Source organism: Crotalus tigris, unplaced genomic scaffold (assembly GCF_016545835.1).
Source record: "Crotalus tigris isolate CLP2741 ecotype Arizona unplaced genomic scaffold, ASM1654583v1 scf7180000024471.848039, whole genome shotgun sequence".
NCBI classification, from domain to species: domain Eukaryota; kingdom Metazoa; phylum Chordata; class Lepidosauria; order Squamata; family Viperidae; genus Crotalus; species Crotalus tigris.
In genome coordinates, this window is record NW_024100642.1 from 748,730 (window position 1) to 771,674 (window position 22,945).

A 22,945-nucleotide genomic window follows, 5' to 3' on the forward strand; every position below is an offset into this window, starting at 1 on the left:
TAATATAGTAATAGTAGTAAAGTTGGAAGGGACCTTGGAGGTCATCTAGTCCAACCCCCTGCTCAGGCAGGAAACCCTACACCATTTCGGACAAATGGCTGTCCAGTCTCTTCTTAAAAACTTCCAGTGTTGGAGCACCACAGCTTCTGGAGGCAGGCTGTTCCACTGATTAATTGTTCTCACTGTCAGGAAGTTTCTCTGTAGTTCTAGGTTGCTTCTCTCCTTGATTAGTTTCCACCCGTTGCTTCTTGTCCTGCCTTCAGGTGCTTTGGAAAATAGCTTGATTCCCTCTTATTTATGGCAGCCCCTGAGATATTGGAATACTGCTATCATGTCCCCCCTTGTCCTTCTCTTCGTTAAACTAGACATACCTTAACCTAATGCCCTTCTGATTTTGGGGTCTGCAGCCTTTGACTGCTTCCTCTTCCTTTCATTATAATGACAGCATCTGTTAGAACTGTGTTTTTCAAAACACATTCATAAAATCTGGATTGATGTGGTTGCCTATGGATCCAGATTATCATTCAAGTCCCAAAAGTGCTTTTCCAAAAGGCAACTGGACTTTCTTGTTTTTTTTTTTTTTGCTTGAAAACATTCCACTTCTCATCTAAGAAGCTTCTTCAGTTCAGCTGTCTTTTGGAAAAGCACTTTTGGGACACGCATGACCTGGATGATTGAGAATCTCCATAGACAACGTCATTCAGGAAATCTTGTATTGTTGATCTGTGCTGGAATCTAATGTTTCTCGGTATCCTTGTTTGTAGATGTTGGTGTATCTATTTTATGTCCTGCCGTATTTCTGCATCTGCATCTACGGATTACTCGTTCCTGGATGCACATGGATGGGGGACTGGGCCTTGGTTTTTGCTGGTGCTATTGGACAGGTATGTAGAAGAGCCTGCAGGATACTGCCCAATTTCAGGTCAGGAGAGATCCTCACATTCAGAGCTGTCATATTCTTTGAAGTGCAACGTCAAAGAATAGCAATAGCAATAGCACTTAGACTTATATACCGCTTCACAGTACTTTACAGCCCTCTCTAAGCAGTTTACAGAGTCAGCCTATTGCCCAACAATCTGGGTCCTCATTTGGAAGGCTGAGTCAACCTTGAGCTGGTCAAAATCAAACTCCTGGCAGTGGACAGTGAATTAACCTACAATAGTGCATTCTAACCCACTGTACTACCATGGCGCAGTGGTTAGAATAGTGCAGTAACTGGACAGTTTAAATGTTTACAAATGTCATATGGCAAAACTTTATTGGAAGAAAGCACTACAGGTGATCCTTGACATACAAGCACAATTGGGACCAGAATTTCCATTGCTAACCATGACGGTTGAGATGTCCCATGGACATACAAACTCCATTTGTGACTCTTCCCAGCCGGCTTCCGACACGCAAAGTCAATGGAGAAAGCTGAATTTGCTGAATTGCTGCATGTTTCACTTAATAACTGCAGTGATTTGTTTAACAACCTTTACAAAAAAAGTCATAAAATCAGGTCTGACTCAAAAGTAAGGTTCTACATTTAGGCAAGAAAAACCAAATGCACAGGTATATATAGGGGGTACCTTGCTCAATAGTAGTAACTGTGTGAGGGATCTTGGAGTCCTAGTAAACAATCACTTAAATAGGAGCCAGCCATGTGCTGCAGCTGCCAAAAAGGCCAACACAGTGCTAGGCTGCATTAACAGAGGGATAGAATCAAGATCACATGAAAGATTAATACCATTTTACAATGCCTTGGTAAGGCCACACTTGGAATACAGCATCCAGTTTTGGTTACCACGATGTAAAACAGATGTTGAGACTCTAGAAAGAGTACAGAAAAGAGCAACAAAGATGATTAGGGGACTGAAAGCTAAAACATAAGGAACGGTTGCTGGAATTGGGTATGTCTAGTTTAATGAAGAGAAGGACGAGGGGGGACATGATAGCAGTGTTCCAATATCTCAGGGGCTGCCACAAAGAAGAAGGGGTCAAGCTATTCTCCAAAGCACCTGAAGGCAGGACAAGAAACAACAGATGGAAACTAACCAAGGAGAGAAGCAACCTAGAACTAAGGAGAAACTTCCTGACAGTGAGAACAATTAATCAGTGGAACAGCCTGCCTCCAGAAGCAGTAAATGCTCCAACACTGGAAGTTTTTAAGAAGAGACTAGACAGCCATTTGTCCGAAATGGTGTAGGGTTTCCTGCCTGAGCAGGGGGTTGGACTAGATGACCTCCAAGGTCCCTTCCAACTTTACTACTATTACTAATCAAGGAGAGAAGCAACCTAAAACTAAGGAGGAACTTCTTGACAGTTAGAACAATTAACCAGTGGAACAACCTGCCCCCAGAAGTGGTGAATGCTCCAACACTGGAAGTTTTTAAGAAGAGATTGGACAGCCATTTGTCTGAAATGGTGTAGGGTTTCCTGTCTGAGCAGGGGATTGGACTAGATGACCTCCAAGGTACCTTCCAACTTTATTATTATTATTATTTAGTAGCCATCTTGTTTAGCAATGGAAATTCTCATCCCAGTTGCAGTTGTAAGTTGAGAACTACCTGTATTTTGTGAGACTTTGGGGAGAAAATAAACTTTGTAGAGATTTCGGCAACAAGGCATTGGACTTCGTAAAATCTCAGTGTTTCAGGCAAGGTCCAAGGGACCTTGGACTGTTGAAATTTCAATAAGCTCATTTGTAGTTTGGTTTTTGATCTATGAACAGTTTGCCAGCCAGTGAAATACACTCTTTCATGGGGTTTGGTGCTTTCCAGATCAGTAATTTTTTTTATTTTTTTTATTTTTTAAACATACAATCATTTATAAAAATACAATAAAATTTTAAAGTAGAAGAAAAAACAAACAAAAAAACAAGAAAAAAAAACCCTACCCTCCCTCCCACCCCCAACCCCCCTCCCTTCACTTCCCAGAGCAGAATACAGGGTTAATAATAAAAAAAATTATAGTATTTAAGAAAAAAGAAAAAAAAAGAAAAGAAAAAAGAGAAAAAAATATCATAATTAACCTTTAACTCCATAACCTATAAAACAATTCTCTATAATATTTAAAATTCATTCATAAAATAAATGAAACTTTTTAATTCCATACTTTTTCTGAATATAATCTATCCACCTTCCCCATACAATAATATATCTTTCTTGTGTATGATCCTTTAAATAAGCAGAAATTTTTGCCATTTCTGCAAAACTAGATACTTTAAATATCCATTCTTCTAAAGTAGGCAAGGAATCTTTCTTCCAATATAAACCTACTAGTAACCTTGCTGCAGTTAATAAATTCAACATCAAAGTAGTTTTTTTTTCATTTAAGTCAACAAAAATACCAAGTAAAAATAGTTGAGGAGTAAACTTTATCTTTTTTCTAAAAATCTTTTGAATGTTCCACCAAATCATAATCCAAAAAGCCTTTACTTTTTTACAATTCCACCAAATATGAAAGTATGTCGCATCATTATTGCCACATCTCCAACATTTGGGCTGTATATTGGAATACATACAAGATAATTTTTTAGGATCTAAGTGCCATCTATAGAACATTTTATAAAAATTTTCTCTCAAATTTTGAGCTTGTGTAAATTTAACATTTCTTATCCAAATTGTCTCCCCTAAATCCAATGAGATCGGCTCCTGTATATTCTGAGCCCATTTAATCATACAGTCTTTAACCAATTCTGTTTCCGAATCTAACTCTAATAAAACATTGTATATTCTTTTTATATGAGCCGTACTTTGGTTTTTAGTCTGAATAACCAATTGTCTATCTTCTAGTGTTATTCCCTCTTTCTTGTCTACAGTCCATCTATCCATTATTTGTAAATATTGAAACCATGACTGTAGAATATTTTGCTGCCTTAGTACATCTAGGGATTTCAAATTTGAAATCCCCAGATCAGTAATTTTGAAGAGGGTACCAAGAAGATATAGAAAAATGCATCAGTTCCCCTGTGGCATTTCTTCCTGGCATTTGCATTTTGCTGTGTTCCGCTCCTCTAACTTCAGTTTAGCCAGCAGAATTTCCAAATTTATTCCTGAAATTATTAAAGCATTTGCCAGTTGGCACACATGCCTGAATGAGACTGCCCGAAATAAAGAGAATCATTTCTGATGTGGCTCTGCATCAATATTTCTCAACCTCTGCAATCTTAAGAAGGGTGGACTTCAACTCCCAGAATTCCTTAGCCAGCATGAAGTCCACCCTTCTTAAGGTTGCTATGGCTGAGAAACACTGCTCTACGTAAAAGGATATTATGATCCCTTTTAGAAGAGACTTTACTGATGCATATTTGTGCTCCTAAGCATCAGTGTGTTTGAAGACGCACAAAAAGTCATGTTTTGTTGCCTATCTATGGCAGACCTGAGTGGAAGAGAAAAAGGCACAAATACAATAAGCAAAGTTGAAAATTAGAACACACCCACACCTGAGCCACCACAAGACCTACTGACCAGAATCAGAATCAGAATAGAACTGGAATGGACCTTGGAGGTCATCTAGTCCAGCCCCCTGCTCAAGCAGGAGACCCTATACCATTTCAGACAAGTGGCTGTCCAGTCTCTTCTTAAAAACCTCTAATGATGAAGCACCCACAACGACTGAAGGCAAGCTGTCCCACTGGTTAATTGTCTTTACTGTTAGGAAATTTCTCCTTAATTCCAGGTTGCTTCTCTGCTTGATTAGTTTCCATCCAGAATAACACTATAAGCTGGGAGGAATAGCCAACACTCCAGACTAACAGAGTTGGAAGGGATTTTGGAGGTCTTCTAGTCCAACCCCCTGCTCAAAATCTTTTCTGTCTCTTCCATTTTTCAGGCTCAGTTTTCCCACATTGCTGCTTCTATTCACCATCGCACTCCATTTCCGTACCGCATCCCAGAAAGAGATTGGTGGTTTGTTGTCCTGTGCAATGTAGCCTATGCGGTGGGCCCACAACTCTTAGCTTACCGCTGTCTCTACAAACCTGCCTTTTTCTGTAGCCCGGTGTCCCAGTCCAAAGACAAGAAGAACCAGTGAAAAAAAGGAAATATTGTGCTCAAATCCAATGGTGTTACACACAGATGCTTCCTGGGGAGAACCCCAGTTCTGACAGAGTTTTAAGTAACTTGGGGGTGGGTGGTCCAAACCATTCTGGGGTTCTTTTACAGCCTCAGCCAACCTTTTTTCTCATCTGCGTGATGCACTTGAAGCTGATTTGAAACGGTGAAATCAAAAACGTTCATTTGTCTATAGCAGATCCTTTTGAAGTGGCAAACAAAGTTAACACAAAGGCATGGTGGTTTTAGGTCTTTAAAAACTACACTGAGGTTTTGGGGTGGGGGGGTTCCTAGGAGATGTGAGAAGAACCAGAGAGATTTGAAAGCCTTTGAGGATGTAATTTGAAGAAGCTGGCTATCGTGGTGTCCATTTTTCTTATTTTTCATCTGGAAAGGATGGGTGCTAATTTGTGAACAAAAGGAACTTGTTCATAACACAGAAACAGAGACCTGGAACAGCACCAAGAAGTCACTGTTTACAGAATCATAAAGGGGAAAAAAAAAGATTAATATATGACTTTTAAAGAGTTTGACTCTTGTGTCTTTTGTCTGTGCTTGGCCAAACTGACCGATGCTATCTAGATTCATACTGGCTGGGTTCACAAGATAACCTGGGAAGTTTGGTTGATTTGACTTAATGCATTGTATGAATGCATTAACGCAGGGGTGTCAAACTCGCAACGCAACATTTCCATTGTCGGCAATGGGGTGGGCGCAGTTTCGCCATGATGCATCCGGCCTGCGGGCCGGCAGTTTGACACCCCTGCATTAAGGGGTTTGAAAAGCATATTCTTAGCACAATATAAGTAATCCTCAAATTACAACTCTAATGAAGCCTGCCCATTGTGATCATAACTCATGGCAGTCGTCAAGTGATCATGTGACCGACCCGGTTTTATAGGCTTGTTTGTGGCATTTGTTAAGTGAGCATCGTAATTGTTAAGCAAATCCATGGTTTGCTATTGGATGGTTTTGCCCAAAAAACTGGAAGCAAATGCCAGTTTTTGGCAAAACGCTGGTAAAAATCTGTTCGTATGACTGTAGGACTCTGCAAACAGCCATAAATGCAGCTTGGTTACCGAGCAACCGAAGTGTGGTCATGTGACCATGGGAGGCCCAACTTGTTGGAACTTCAAATCCAGGTCATAAGTACCCACAGGTAGGCTGTTGGAGTTTCAAATGATTGCTAAGCAACCGGTCATAAATTGAGGACCATCTGTATGGAGACTCAACTCAGTTTAGTTGCCTCACAGTAGTCAGGCAAGCCAACAGCTTTATACCATGTGGAAACCAATTCAGTGCCAATCATTGATGGGAAGGTAACATTTGATCTAGTAGTTAAAGCACCAGGCTAGAACCAAAAGACCCGCCTTAGGCATGAAAGCCAGCTAGGTGACTCCGGGCCAATCACCCAGGAAATTGTGAGTTCTAGTCCCGCCTTAGGCATGAAAGTCGGCTGGATGACTTTGGATCAATCACCCAGGAGATGTGAGTTCTAGTCCCGCCTTAGGCATGAAAGTCGGCTGGATGAATCTGGGCCAATCACCCAGGAGATTGTGAGTTCTAGTCCCACCTTAGGCATGAAAGCCAGCTGGATGACTTTGGGCTAGTTCTTCCCACTCTCAGTCCAATCAGCCTCAAAGGCATATTATGTAAGTTCACATAATATTATTTTAAAAAAATAATAAGGCAGGTTAAAAAATGTAAAATTAAAAAAAATGACTTTTACCTCCACAAGAACTATCAAGTACAGAGCATTGTATGTTGTTGGCTCCAGTGACAGGATTAATAATGCAGTGCAAGTTCAAATGCACCTTCTTGTCCTGTTTCTTCTAGCTGCCAAGCACCTGTTCTAGGAAACCTCCAAGCTGGGCAGAAAACCAACAATCTTCTCCTATTTTTTGCATCCCATATAATTGGGTAATTGCCCCTACACATGCAGCTTTCTTTTTAGCAATAGCACTTAGACTTATATACCGCTTCACAGTGCTTTACAACCCTCTCTGGGCTGTTTTACAGAGTCAGCATGTTGCCCCCACAATCTGGGTCCTCATTTTACCGACCTCAGAAGGGTGGAAGGCTGAGTCAACCCTGAGCCAGTGAGAATCGAACTGCTGGCAATCGGCAGAATTAGCCTGCAATACTGCATTCTAACCACTGCGCCCCTATGGCTCTTTTGTTCTTTTGCTACTAGAACAATAATATTAGACCTCTGCAAAGCCGAAAGATCATTCTCATCTAAAAATTCTATTTTCCATTATGCAGTAGATGCTTCTGAAAAAGTGCAGGTAGTCCTCAATTTACAGATTATAATGGAGCCTGCCTATTTATATTCATAGCCTAGGTCATGAGTATCATAAAGTGGGTCATCACAAGACCATCGACTTTTTTTTTTTTTTGCAGCGGTCGTTGAGCGAATGCCACAATAATTAAGCAAACCTATTATTCGCCTGCGGCATTTTTGCCAATGGGAGAAGTAAATGCCAGTTTCGGAGAAAAACATAAATCATGGTCATTGCCAGTTGCTGAATGCTCAAAATACGGTCATGTGATCGTGGGGGAGGGGCAGCCATTGGAACTTTGGAACTGGGTTGTAAGTATCCTTTGGGGGCTCTGTGGTAACTTTGAACTATTGCTAAGCAACCTGTCATAAGTTGAGGATTACTTGTACACTATTATAGCTTAGAGATATTTGCATCCTTCACCCCTATCTGGTTATTCAATTCAAGGAAGTAATATTCACAGGTAGATTGCCTGGAGAATTGGTTGTTCTGCTGAATTCTTATTTCTAAATGACCATGATAGAAAGATGCTGTTGGGATACTGACACTGGTTTAACATAACGGGCTAGTAGAATTTGCTAGTGTGCAGCTTAGCGTGTTATGTGCACCCATAGCTTGCCTTGTAAATCATGGTTACGGTCAGAGTGCTGAATAAATCCCACCAATTATGGCTTATAGTGCCTGTGGGAATGGATCAGAAAAATCAAAATGGTGGTGATCTATATCCCCCACATTTTTGAGGTTGCTGGGTGTCAGGGAGTTGGGCTGCATACTGTACAAATCTAATAAAGTATTATTACTACTATTATTTTTGATATGCATCATGGTTGGGACTACAATGCCCAGCATTCTTCACCACTGACATGCCTGGTAGGCCACAATTCTTTAAGATCTGTAAGGCACAGAATGCAACAGCTGTGCACTTCAAACCATAGCCTGATACATAAAGTCACAGCTGGTTGCTTATCAACAAACCATTATTCAACAAAGATAAGGCCTAAAGTGCTGCATGAATTCATCCCCACTTTCCTTACAGGCAGTCCTTGACTTATAACAGTTTGTTTAGTGACAGTTCAAAGTTACAATGGCACTGAAAAATGTGACTTATGACCATTTTTCATAGTTACAACCTTTTTAGCATCCCATGATCATGTGACCAAAATCCAGATGCTTGGCAACTGGCTCATATTTATGACAGTTGCACTGTCCCAGGGTCACGTGATCACCTTTTGTGACCTTCTGACAAGCAAAATCAGTGGGGAAATCAGATTCACTCAACAACCTGGTTATTAACTTATTAACTGCAGTGATTCACTTAACAACTGTGGCAAGAAAAGTTGTAAAATGGGGCAAAACTCACTTAAACGTCTCACTTTACAACAGAAAATTTGCACTCAATTGTCGTAAGTCAAGGACTACCTGTATTTTGCATTTTTGTTGATGCAACATCACTCCCAATTGTGCTGCAATCACTTGGGGGGGGGGTCACCAGAAACTTGTATGCTGGAAGTGGATGTCCATTGTGTAATTTAAGAAAAAAGGAAAGAGTGGGGGCCTCTTTTGGTCACACTCACACCCAAGCATAAGCTGCAATCCTATTTGGTCACACTCACACACAAGCATAAACTGCAATCCTGCATTCTCCCATCCACCAGCCTTGCCTAGAACATATGGGGTGGGGGTGGGTGTCTTCTTCTTAATACAGGTAGTCCTTGATTTACGACCAGCACTGGGACCTTGCTAAGTGAGGCAGTCTCTAAGTAAGTTGTGCAATCTTACTTCCTTTTTTGCTATGGTTATTAAGCAAATCACCACAGTAGTTAAATGAATCATATGGCTGTTAAGCAAATCAGCCCCCCCCCCTTTGACTTTGTTGGAAGCTGGCTGGGAGGGCCAATCAACCCTTGGAAATACATGCAGGTTGCCAAGTGCCCAAATTTTTGATCGCGTGACCTCGGGAAAGCTGCAGTAGTCATAAGTGTGAAGACCATTGTGAGTCACATTTTTCAGCACCATCATAACTTCAAATGATCATTAAAGGAATGGTTGTAAATTGAGGGCTATCTGTACAGGTAATCCTCTATTTACAACTATTTGTTGAGTGACTGTTCATAGTTACAATGTACTGAAAAAGTGACTTGTGACGGTTTTTCACACTTACAACCCTTGCAGCATCCCCACGGTCATGTGATTAAAATTCAGATTTGGGCAACTGGCTCATATCTATGACGGTTGCAGTGTCCCGGGGTCATATAATCCCCTTTTGTGACTTGCTGACGTGCAAAGATTCATTTAACAACTGTGTTACTAACTTAACAACTGCAGTGATTCACTTAACAAATGTCGCAAGAAAGGTCGTAAAATGGGGCAAAATTCACTTAACAGCTGTCTCACTTAGCAACAGAAATTTCAGACTCCATTGTGGTCGTAAGTTGAGGACTACCTGTAATGAGGCTGGAAAAGGCAAAATTAGCTTGGATTTTCCCACCCAGCAGCCTTGCGTAGAACGTAGGATGCTTCTTTCCGTATGGATGAGGCTCCAAACTCCAAAATTGGAACCAAGATTTGGGGCCTGCCTCTACCTAGCTTCCGACCTACTTTACTGCTGTCCAGGATTTGCAGGTTCTCCTTCCACATCCCTTTTTCTCTTTGCCCTCCCCACTTTTTGGTGCCAAACCCTCCCTTCTGCTGGTTTGTGCAGGCTGCTCTAATGCAGTTATTGCTCCTCAGTCATTTCCATACAACTTTGTGCTCATTTTTTCATTCCCAGGCAGCAGAGCTCTCTCTCTCTCTCTGCCCCCCCTTCCCTGTTTCTTTCTTTCTCCCTCTCTCTCCCTCCCTCCCTCCCTCTCTACTTCTTGGAGTTTGCTGACTAAGACTCTGAAAAGGAGCTATCAGCATCGTGCTGCTAAATTAAAAAAGAAGAAAAGAAAGAAAGAAGAAAAGAAAGAAAGAAAGAAAGAAAGAAAGAAAGAAAGAGGAAAGAAAGAGAAAGAAAGAAGGAAGGAAGGAAGGAAGGAAGAGAGAGAGAAAGAAAGAAAGAAAGAAAGAGAAAGAAAGAAAGAAAGAAAGAAAGAAAGAAAGAAAGAAAGAAAGAAAGAAAGAAAGAAAGAAAGAAAGAAAGACTGCAAACCCTCCCCAAATGAACTAAGACCGGCAAATTTCTTTTCTGTTCTCTCTTCTCTCCCCTACTTCTGCCCTGTTTCTTCAGCATTGCCTCTTCTGCAGTCATCTCAACTTCAGTCACCAGCTGAGATTTTTGGCCTGGGACATCTCCTGTACCCCCACCTCAAGGAGAAACGGTGAGTCTTCTTTGGTGCAAGGCAGAGTTACAGTTTTTGGTTTCACCTTGATAATGCAGCGTTGGCTGATCTGGAGTTGATGTAATAAGTCGGATGCTTAGAGAGCATCCTTTGGCATCTTACTTGGGTACCACTTTTCTTGCTGGGCTAAGCAGAATAAAACCAACCCCCCCCCCGTCTTCTGCAACTCTCAGTTGCAATGGGTTTACCGAAAAGGGGGAGTTTTCTACTTGGGAAAGGTTCTAACAAGGATTTGTGATTGATTTTGAATTCTCTGCATGAAATGTTAAGGTGGGGGGGGGGGGGAATATGGGACAGTGAGTCTGATTTCAACATTCCTCTGAGTTCCTAATTCTGCAGCAGCCCTGAGGTTAGATGTCAAATCTGTGAAAATGAAAAAAAGGGGGCAAAGATAGAGTATTTATCTTTCAGTTGTGTGTGTGTGTGTGGGGGGGTGCTTGAGAGATCCATAATCTCCAGAGAGCTGGAGAACTTTGCAAATCTCTTCTCTGCAAAATGAAGTGCTTGAGTTTTTTTTTAACTCCTTGTTGTCTGACTTGTAAAGAGGAAGTTCATTTCATGCTCTATTCATCTAGCCCCACTTTGCTTAACTCCGGCAGCAGTTTTCCACTTCTGTTTCCTTTGGGGCGGGGGGGGGAAAGGAGGTTCAGCCAGGATGCTGTGTTTCTACCCCTTAGAATAAAGCAAAATCCTAGTCCTCATGATTCAGAATAAAAGGCTGGTCGAAACCATCCGTTTCTTTAGCACTAGCATTATATATTCTGACTTATAATGGCTTTCTGGGGGAGAAATAAGGACTTCCCCAGCACTTGATATCTGATTTTTTTTTTTTTTAGTGGTAAGGGCCCAGGATTAAACCTGTAATCTAAATGCAGTGGTCCCCAACCTTTTGTGCACCAGGGACCGATAACGTGAAGAGAGGTTTTTCCGCGGACCGGATGAGGTGTGGTTTTGTGTGCTGCCTGCATCCCGTGGATGGGGCTTTGCTTGTTTGTGCGGACCGGTTGCTGGCATGCTGCGGCCCAGTACTGGTCCACGGACTGGGGGTTGGGGACCCCTGATGTAATGCATGTGCAATGCTACTGAACTAAATCCAGTAAAAGACACAGGTAGTGAGTCTTCATGGTTCTCAACTACTGTATGTTGACTTCCAACCAGGCAAAGACGCTTCATAGTCTCAGCAGAGAAAATTCTTTACTTCTGAATAGAACGAGGTTGAGAAGACAAAGTTAGAGCTTGACCTTGTGCGCCTCAGACATGGCTCTACATACATATGCGATATACGGTACATAATCTGCCCAATTATAGCATGGCTGCCACCCTCGTCTGTTGCAAAAGAAAGGTTACGGCTGTGATGAATGCTTCTCTGTCTGTAGACCTCAGGACTGAAAAGTCAAAGGAAATGAAAACGCTGCTTTTTGCAGATCAGCAAACATCCCCAAATCAGCGCAGTTTAGGTGGGATGGCAGAAACTGTTAGACATTGAGTCTTGCAGGAATCTTATAGGGAAGATGGGCAGCATAAAATTTTGTTCATATTGTTCATATTAGTAAAGTTGGAAGGGACCTTGGAGGTCATCTAGTCCAACCCCCTGCTCGGGCAGGAAACCCTACACCATTTCGGACAAGTGGCTGTCCAGTCTCTTCTTAAAAACTTCCAGTGTTGGAGCATTTACTGCTTCTGGAGGCAGGTAGTTCCACTGATTAATTGTTCTCACTGTCAGGAAGTTTCTCCTTAGTTCTAGGTTGCTTCTCTCCTTGATTAGTTTCCACCCATTGCTTCTTGTCCTGCCTTCAGGTGCTTTCGAAAATAGCTTAATTCCCTCTTCTTTATGGCAGCCCCTGAGATATTGGATATTATAATATAATATTATAATATTATAATATACTATGCTATACTATGTTATACTATGCCATACTATGCCATACTATGCCATACTATACTATACTATACTATACTATACTATACTATACTATACTATACTATACCATACCATACCATACCATACCATACCATACCATACCATACCATACCATACCATACCATACCAAGGGTTGGGTGGGATGGGGAGAATTGCTTAAGATTAAAACAGGTTTCTAGTCCTTATTGTTTGAATAAAGGACTGCTTTGGTGAAAAATGTTAATTTGGTACCCGTGACAATGCAGTCAAAGCCTCACCCCTTTTGTACACATGTCGATTCATGTAAAAAGGGTGGATTTTGATGGCACAGTTGTGGTTTTCATCTGGATCTTTTTGACAACAGCCCATCCATCAACCACGTGGATGCGAAGGTGATTGACGAATGTAGGTTGCAAACTGTGAGTTGGGTCCATTTTAGTTGGACATGAATCCAACAGATTTGTGCACCACGGGGAGGTTTGCAAAGATTGTAAGTATGAAAAACAGACATAAGTCACTTTTGACTTTTGTAACTTGAACGGTCACTAAATGAGCTGTTGTAAGTTGAGAACTACGTTTATCGAATAGAGAGAGAGGGGGGTTTAATTTTAATTACTCTAATACATGGGTGTCAAGCTCGATTGCATCATGTGACGTATCATGACATATCGTGACATTTTTTTCTTTTGCGAAGCCCAGGTGGGCGTGGCTTACGCATGACGCATCTGGCCCGCAGGCCGCCAGTTTGACACCCCTGCTCTAATAAAATAGAACTAGGGCAGCATAAAGCTACCTTCTGCGTGGGCTTCAGATCCTATAACCTAATGGAGGACAAATTGGAGGGGGGGATTTAAAATCAACCTCGATTTTATATTTCTTAATAAACAAGCGTTGTCAATTTAGTGGAAAGATTAACAGCCCCCCCACTGTAAACTCAGCAAAAGGGGATCAGACACCTGCAATTTACACTGGATCCTGAAGTAATGAGATGCTAGCAGGATAAGTGAAAATGTTAATTAAAAGTCTCATTGCAGGAAGTAAGCTGTTCCACATAAAGCTGCCTTTTACAATTGCCTGATGATGATGCTGTCAATCTCTGGGCTTCACCATTCATTGGCACTGCCACGGCTGCCCCTTGGCTACCAAGCTAGATCTCACCAATCCTACAATTATCTTCTGGAGGATCTTAAAGCTCTTTTCCCAGGCTAGGGTGATCCGACTCCCTTGTATGTTGCACAACGTCTTTGTTGCTACTGCGATTTGCCATCTTCTTTATTGTTATCCAATATGTTTTATTCTCTTGATTGCATTTAGTTGCTTGGTATTTATGCTTGGAGTTAGCCAGAATTGATTTAAGCAGGGCAGTATTTAAGACAGTAATAGGCAACTCTGGCCCCTTTATGACTGTGGACATCAGTTCCCAGAATTCCTGGTTCAGGAATTTGGGGAATACAAGTTGAAAGGTCCTAAAAGGGATCATAGTTTCCCACCCCTAAGCTAAGCCGAATAAATGAATAAATAAATATTCAGCTGACCCAGATTGAGAGAACTACCACTAGGAATAAAGCATGTAGATTCCATGCTGTGTGTTTGGCCACCATTTTGTTTTTTTTATTTTTTTGTTTTATTTGTTTTTATCTTGCATTTCTTTTTAAATTCAGATTGGTTGTTTTAATGGCTTTTACATATTTTTATTATTATTATTGTATACACTGTGCAGAGTCACAATGTGAAGTGGGCAGCTATGGAATTGGGTATGCCTAGTTTAATGAAAAGAAGGAGTAATATTCTACAGTCATGGTTTCAATATTTACAAATAGTGGACAGGTGGACTGTAGATAAGAAAGAAGGAATAACACTAGAAGATGGAAATCTGGTTATTCAGATTAAAGATCAGAGTCAGGCCCATATAAAAAGAATTTACAATGCTTTAATAGAATTAGACTCTGAAACAGAATTGGTTAAAGACTGTATGATTAAATGGGCTCAAAATATCCAGGATCCGATCCCATTGGACTTATGGGAGACAATTTGGATTAAAAATGTTAAATTTACACAAGCTCAAAATTTGAGGGAAAATTTTTAAAAAAACATTTTTATAAAATGTTTTACAGATGGCATTTAGATCCTAAAAAATTATTTTGTATGTATCCAAATTTACAACCCAAATGTTGGAGATGTGGTAATATGGATGCGACATAGTTTCATGTTTGCTGGAATTGTAAAAAGGTAAAGGCTTTTTGGATTATGATTTGATGGAACATTGAGAAGATTTTTAAAAGGAAGATAAAGTTCACCCCTCAATTATTCCTATTGGTTATCTTTGTGGATTTAAATGACAAAGAAACTACTTTAATGTTGAATTTATTAACTGCAGCAAGGTTATTAGTAGGCTCATATTGGAAGAAGGACTCATTGCCTACTTTAGAAGAATGGATATTCAAAGTTTCTAACTTTGCAGAAATGGCAAAAATTTCTGCTTATTTGAAGGATCATACACAAGAAAGATATATTATTGTATGGAGAAGATGGATAGATTATATTCAGAAAAAATATGGGACTATAAAGTTTCATTTATTTTATGAGTAAATTTTATAGTAATTGTTGTAGAGATTTGTTTATATGACTTAATTTAAGGGGAGTTAAAGGTTAAGTATGATGTTTTTTTCCTTTTTTTTTCTTTTTCTTTTCTTTTTTTCTTTTTTATTATTGTTAACTTTCTTATTAATAACTTTGTACTCTGCTCTGGGAAGTGAGGGGGGGAGGGTTGAGGGTGGGTGGGTGGGTGAGTGGTGGGTAATGATAATATAGTCATGGTAAATGCTTGGGCATTTCCCCTATGCTGCGTTCATGTGTGTGAGAGGGATGAGAGGGGAGGAAGGAGTAGGGAGGAAGTAGGATGGTTAGAGGAGAAGGGGGGGGGGGAAGAGAGTAGGAGAGGAGGAGAGAAAGAGGAGGGAAATAGGGAAGGATTAGACGGGGCCTGGGGGGAATGGGCAGGCGGTACCAATGGTTAGGAATTTATTTTAATTGAATTGTATTTTGTATGAATGAATGGAAAATAAAAACTTTTTAATAATAAAAGAAGGAGTAAGGGTGATATGATACCAATTTTCCAATATCTAAAGGGCTGCCACAAAGAAGAGGGGGTCAACCTATTTTCCAAAGCACCAGAAGGCAGGACAAGAAGCAATGGATGGAAACTAATCAAGGAGAGAACCAACCTAGAACCAAGAGGAAATTTCTTGACAGTTAGAACAATTAATCCGGTTTTTAACAAGAGATTGGACAACCATTTGTCTGAAATGGTATAGGGTTTCGTACCTGAGCAGGAGGTTGGACTAGAAGATCTCCAAGATCCCTTCCAGCTCCATTATTCTGTTATTTGTGTTTTGTATTCTGATAAACTAATAAACATTTTGAAAATGGATTCTGATATTTTTGAAAACAAAAATTCCAATGGTAGCCGGTCCATTCTGTTCTTTTAGCACCCTCCCAACCACTTTTATTCTAAGGAATCAACTTTTTAAATTTTAAAACATAACTGAAATGGGGAAGGGATTCAGCCAATTAATCAGTGGAACAACTTGCCTCCAGACGTTGTGGGTGCTCCATCACTGGAGGTTTTTAAGAAGAGATTGGATAACCATTTGTCTGAAATGGTATAGGGCAGGGGTAGGCAACCTTGGCTCTTTTATTACTCGTGGACTTCAGCTCCCAGAATTCCTGAGCCAGCCATGCTGAGGAGAAAGGGAGAGGTTTCCATGCTGAGCCATGCTGGCTCAGGAATTCTGGGAGTTGAAGTCCACGAGTCATAAAAGAGCCAAGGTTGCCTATCCCTGGTATAGGGTCTCTTGCTTGAGCAGGGGGTTGGCTTTGACCATAACAGCATTGCTGATTATTTAAATGACATGTGGATAATCCTGTGGATTTTTAGCCCTATATAATAGTATTAGGAACCAACTTCTGTTCCAACTTCTGAACCAATTCCTGGTGGTGCACATTCATGCCATTTTCTTAGCAACAGTAGGAACTGGCTGGTTGCTGATTTTTATGACATTTTTCTTTAAATGTTCCTGTTTAGCCTATCGCTCTGGTAGTCTTTCATTCGCATACTAACCAAAACCAACCCGATTTAGATTTTTTTTAAAATATAAGGCCATGGCAGCTAGATACTTCCATTTTAGCTGCTCATAATACAGAACAGAAGCCTGCATTAAATGGACATGCACATCCAGGGCTTTTTTTCTCATAGAACGCCCAGAACGGAGTTCCGGCACCTTTTTTGGATGGAATCTTGTGGGGTAGGCAAGGCAGGTTGTACGTCATGTGTGAGTTCCGGCACCTTTTTTTTTTTTTTTTTAGAAAAAAATCACTGTGCACACCTATGATACATCTTCTCTCCCTGTCTGTGGTGTTCTAGTTACCCTCTTTTTGTCTCTCTGCCAGATGCTTCCAGGGCGATACTTGCTCTCCTGTCTTTTCCATCTCCTGATGCTTTCCCTTCAGACTTCAGTGGCCCAGAAAGAACGAAAGAAAATGGTACATGTCTCTGGTATGTGAAAAGTCTCTTTGGCATCTCTTGAGGCCTGATCCGGGTGGGAATCTGATCAGCTTCACTGTCCATCGCTGTTCATATCTGTTAAATCCCAGATACAGGCAGTCTTCGAATTGCAAACATTCTTTTAATGACTGTTCGAAGTTAGAACAGCACTGAAAAAAGTGATTTCTGACTATTTTTCACATTTACAGCTGTTGCACCATCCCCCATGGTCACAGGATCAAAATTCAACCACTGGGCATCTGGCTCGTATTTATGACGGTTGCAGTGTCCCGGAATCATGTGATTACTTTTTGTCACCTTCTGACAAGCAAAGTCAATGGGGGAAGCCAGATGCTAACTTAAAAACTGCAGTGATTCACTTAATGACTGTCTTGCTTAGCAACAGAAATTTAGGGCTAAATTGTGGTTGTAAGTCGAGGATTACCTGTAGCAGCTCAAAACCAAAGATGATAGATTCCCAGATTCATTCATTATTTGTGTATATCCCATCTTTATTCTTTTTATAAAAAATTCAAGGCAGTGAGCATACTTAATACCTCCTCCTACTGTATTTTCCTCACAACAACCCTGTGAGGTGGGTTGGACTGAGAGATTGGGAAAGGGAAAGGGAGAGGGAGAGGGAGAGAGAGAGAGAGTGGTTCAAAATCTCCCAGTTAGCTTTCATCACTAAAACAGGACTAGAACTTACGGTGTCCTGATGATTGGCCCAAAATCACACAGCCAGCTTTCATGCCCAAGGTGGGACTAGAACTCACAGTCTCCTGATTTCCAGCCTGGTGCTTTAACCACTGGACCAAACTGAGTCTCTTATCAGATTTGTTGCAAGGAAAAGAGGTTTAGGAAACAGTATTTCCCAGCCTTGGTGACTTCTTGGAATGTGAACTTTAGCTCAGGCAGGGATCCCCAGCCCCTGGTCCGTGGACTGATACCAGGCCACGGCATGCCAGCAACCGGTCCGCACAAACAAAGCTCTATCTGTGGGATGCAGGCAGCACACAAAACCACACACTCTCCGGTCCGTGGAAAAAACTTTCTCTACGGAACCAGTCCAACCCAAAAGGTTGAAGACCTCTGGGCATCTGGCCATTTCAAACATCTGCACCACTTGATTTCCCAAGCTTTCCCTGTTCTAGATTTGAAATGAAGCCCAAGGTCTCTGTTTTTCTCTACAGAGGATGAGAGCGGTGCCGTTGTGGTTCAGACAGCACCAGGCAAGGTGGTCACCCACCGTGGAGGCACCATCATCTTGCCTTGCCACTTCCACTATGATGTGTCAGCCCATGACCCCGATGAGATCCGCTTGAAGTGGACTAAGATGGTGGAGCCCATGTCCCTTGAGGACGTCTTTGTAGCCATGGGGAAGGAGCGCAGAGCCTTTGGGAACTACCGTGGCCGAACAACCCTGCAGGAGGATGGGCCCAATGACGCCTCCCTCATCATTTGGAATGTCACTCTTCAGGATTATGGGCGCTACGAGTGTGAGGTGACCAACGAGCTGGAAGATGATGCTGGAATGGTGAAGCTGGACTTGGAAGGTTGGTGGAGGTGACTTGGGTGATGGGCATTGGGCAGATCGTTTCCAAGAGAAAGGATCTGGGGAATGGAGAGTACAGGTAGTCCTCGACTTACGAGCACAACTGCTATGCGAGACAGTAGTTAAGTGAACTTTGCCCCATTTTCACAACCTTTCTTGCCACATTTGTTAAGTGAATTACTGAAGTTGTTAAATTAGTAACACGATTGTTAAGCAAATCTGGCTTCCCCATTGACTTTGCTTGTCAAAGGTTGTAAAAAGCTATCTCATGACCCTTGGACATAAGTATGAGTCATTTGCCAAGTCTCTGAATTTTAATCATGTGACTACAGGGATGATGCTACAACGATCATAAGTATGAAAAATCAGTCATAAGCCACTTTTTTCAGTGCCGTTGTAACTCTGAGCGGTCACTAAATGAAATGTTATAAGCCAAGGACTGCCTGATGTCTATGGCAGGGCTTTTCAACCAGTGGTACGGGTACCACCTGTGGTACATTGGCACCTGGCAGGTGATATGCAATCATCCTAGAAAAGTGGTAGCAGGGGAGGGGAATGAGCTGAACCGGTGGTAGCACCGCACAAGCCTGAGCGAGAGATGGCTGGAGCTGCAGGGCTGTCAGGGCTCAGTGGAAGCGCCAGGATCAGTGCCAGGCTCCAGCTGGAGCTCGGCGCTGATCCTGGCACTTCTGCTGAGCCCAGAAGAAGCATCGATCAGCTGGAATGTTGCAGCATCTCCAGGGTCTTGTGATTTACATTCAGATGCTTGGCAACCGATTCATATTTATGATGGTCACAGTGTCCCAGGGTCATGTGAAGTGACCAAAACCTGCTGCAACCACCCAGCAGATGGGTGGAATAAAAACCAAATACCCCCCACCTGACCTCCGCTGCCAATCCTCAACAGAAATGCTCACAATAAAAACCTCGGACAGGAGGAAGAGCGCCACCGGGTGGGCAGGCAGGTGTCTTGCTCAGCAGTGGCTTGGGGGACATTTTTTTCAGTGCCATTGTAACTTCGAACATTAAGCGAACTGTTGTAAGTCGCGGACTACCTGTACTTTATCACTTTTTGTTTTTTGGTCATCAAGTTTTTGACACCTTACTAGGCGACGGGTGGTACTCGGATGTTGCCATATCTTAAAAGTGGTACAATGGGTGAAAAGGTTGAAAAGCCCTAGTCTATGGACATTCAGATTGCTTTCAGTGAAAGCATCACGACATCACAGGAGTTTCATCAGTCTGAAATTAATGAATTCCTCAGTAGTTTTCTTCTGAGGAAAAAAATAGATTAAAAATGGTATGCTTTTTAATTTTTCAGTTCTGTAGTGAATGTCAAAATGCAGTGTGGCAGATTATGCCTTTTTATTTTTTATGAAAATGAATGGGAAACTTCCCCTCAGATGGCAACATTCCTTTGTTTGTGAGTGAATTTTATTTGCTCTTTACATTGAAATCTTTTAAATGGACTAATCCAGGGGTAGGCAACCTGGGCTCTTTTATGACTCTTGGACTTCAACTCCCAGAATTCCTGAGCCAGCATGGCTCAGCTTGGAAACCTCTCCCTTTCTCCTCAGCATGGCTGGCTCAGGAATTCTGGGAGTTGAAGTCCACGAGTCATAAAAGAGCCAAGGTGGCCTCTCCCTGGACAAATCCAACCTTTCCTAACCAGATGCTGTCTAGCTGTGTTGACTTACAAAAAGTGACCTAGGACCCTTTTTCACACTTACGACCATTGCAGCATCCCCGTGGTCATGTGATCAAAATTTGGATGCTTGGCAACTGGAATGTATTTACGATGGCTGCCGTCTCTCAGAGTCACGTGATCATCTTTTGCAACCTATTTACAAGCAAAATCAATGGGGGAAGCCAGAATCACTTAACAACCAGGTTACTAACTTAACAACTCCAGTGATTCACTTACCGTGGCAAGAAAGGTCGTAAAATGGGGCAAAACTCACTTAATGAGCGTCTCACTTTTGCGCTCAATTGTGGTTGTAAGTCAAGGACTACATGTACAACCTCTGGAGCTGCAAACATCAAGATGGCAGCAAGTGAGCATAGAAAATCTTTTGGCCACCAGATCCAACAGACATGTGGATTTTGCTGCTCAGATGTGGCATCTCTAACCATTTCCTTTTGGTCATTCTGTCTGGGAATCCAAGGGTTGCAGCAGCAAGCCAATTGAAGATGCTGGGTTAATTTAAGTTTCTTTGGTTATTTTTCTCTGAAAACAGAGGGTCCTCAGCTCACCAGGAACCAGATAATTGAAATCATAAATTTAAGTCAATCAGAGATGTGAGGTGAGGCTTAAATCAATATGGCAGAGATACATGAAAATATGAATGTGCGACGGGGGAGGGGAAGGAAGGGATAAAACTCGGAGTTGCACAATGAAACCAATTTGTAAGAAAATAAGGATATTAAAAAAGAAAGGGATTCTTCACCAGAAGGGAGATTATAATAGAGGCAGAAATATCCAGTACAAGCCAGATATTAGCCAAGGGGACACGGATGGGTGGTCTGATCTTTAGCAATTAGTTACTAAGGAGAAAGTAACTGGCCCACTGATATATATGTAGATATGATTTTCTGTCTTACCTTTCACAACAAAGGTCAGTTTGAGAAGACAGCAGTAAGAATATTTAAACCAACACAATTATCAAGCCTTAAAATATAAAAAAGCAACAACCAGCGATGTCTAAGTTAAATCAGTGAAACAAAAATTTACAACAGATATCAGTGGTTAATTTAGAAAAGGGCCAGCTCATTATTTCCTGTAATAATAGATTGGACATCGTAATTTAAGTGACCTTTAAAACTCATTAAAACCAAATGAAGGAGATATCTGTAGCAAATGAGCAGCGCAGAGAAATGAGAATCTACTGCCGAGTATTGCCTTTCTACCCGAGATGCATAGATACAGCTAGTTCTCAACTTACAACCAGAAGTGAGCCCAAAATTTATGTTGCAAAGTGAGAAATTTGTTAAGTGAGTTTTGCTCCATTTTACAACTTTTCTTGCCACATTTCTTAAGTGAATCGCTGCCGTTGTTAAACCAGTAACACAGTTGTTAAGTGAATCTGGCTTCCCTATTGACTTTGCATGTCAGAAGGTCGCAGAAGCTGATCACCTGACCCCAGGACACTGCAACTGTCGTAAGTATAATCCAGTTGCCAAGCATCTGAATTTTGATCCTGTGACCTTCGGGGATACTGCAATGGTTGTAAGTGCGAAAAACAATCATAAGTCACTTTTTTCAGTGCTATTGTAATTTTGAACAGTCACTAAATGAAATATTGTTAAGTCAAGGACTACCTGTAGCAGTGTCTACAGAGCATGTCCAAAAAGTCAAGATGGAAGAGCTGATGGTGCACATATGTGATGCTCATGAAGAAGCAGGGGGAGCTTCAGTTGAACTGTTGTGGCCACCATCTTGCCTTGTTTGATCGTTCCCTGTGGACACCTCTGCTTGAAACCTATGGGCCACAGTGGTGGCCATAGTTCTCCAACAACCAGTTCTCTGAGTGGATGCAGAACTGAGCCTTCAAGGCCTAGAATGGACTTCCGGAAGTAGCATCCATGCACTTCTGGTGGGCTGTTCTAGGCCTGGGAGGCCTCCTCCAGGCCTCCGAGGCCTAGAACAGACTTCCGGAAGTGGCATCCCTGCACTTCTGGTGGAGCATTCTAGGCCTGGGAGACCTTCTCTATGCGTCCCAGGCCTAGAACGGTCTTCCAGAAGCAGTGTGCATTCAGCCGGTTCTCCAAACTGAACAAAATTTAGCTACCGGTTCTGCTGAACCGATGCAAACCAGCTGAATCCCACCACTGACTCACAACCACAATTGAGCCCCAAATTTCCATTGTTAAGCAAGGCAATTGTTAAGTGAGTTTTGCCCCATTTTACGATCTCTTTGCCACAGTTGTTAAACGAATCACTGCTATTGTTCAATGGATCATGAAGTCCTTAAGTGACTCTGGCTTCCTCTCATTGACTTTGCTTGACAGAAGATGGCTGGGAAAGGTACAAATATTGATCACGTGACCCTGGGACAGTGCAACTGTCATGAACAGGTGCCAGTTTCCAAGTGCCTAAATTTTGATCCCATGACCATGGGGATGCTGCAAGAGTTGTAGGTGTGAAAATTGGTGATAAGTCACTTTTGTCAGAGCTGTTCAAACAGTCACTAAATGAATGGTTGTAACTTGAGGGCTATCTATATTGTAGCAAAATATCCTCTATAACATGAGCATAAAGGGTTTATTTTAGAACACAGTGTCAGACCTGCCACGTCACGTGATGTGT

General features: G+C 41.7%; 2 protein-coding genes across 3 annotated transcripts in view; both read left to right on the top strand.

Annotated features, from left to right (window-relative positions):
- Nucleotides 1–5,563, top strand: part of TM6SF2 (transmembrane 6 superfamily member 2) — a 31,475-nt gene extending 25,912 nt beyond the window's left edge. Inside the window, exons 9-10 of one of the 2 annotated variants that reach the window (XM_039333031.1) lie at nucleotides 765–884; nucleotides 4,816–5,563. In XM_039333031.1, the coding sequence (XP_039188965.1) occupies nucleotides 765–884; nucleotides 4,816–5,016 (321 nt within the window). In that variant the 3' untranslated portion in view covers nucleotides 5,017–5,563. The remainder of the gene's footprint in view (nucleotides 1–764; nucleotides 885–4,815) is intronic. The other variant, XM_039333032.1, reaches the window with a different exon arrangement.
- Nucleotides 5,564–10,204: 4,641 nt separating this feature from the next.
- HAPLN4 (hyaluronan and proteoglycan link protein 4) overlaps nucleotides 10,205–22,945 on the top strand; it is a 34,181-nt gene continuing 21,440 nt past the window's right edge. The window contains exons 1-3 of the mRNA XM_039333005.1: nucleotides 10,205–10,620; nucleotides 16,991–17,096; nucleotides 18,278–18,640. Of these exons, the coding sequence (XP_039188939.1) occupies nucleotides 16,991–17,096; nucleotides 18,278–18,640 (469 nt within the window). The 5' untranslated portion in view covers nucleotides 10,205–10,620. The remainder of the gene's footprint in view (nucleotides 10,621–16,990; nucleotides 17,097–18,277; nucleotides 18,641–22,945) is intronic.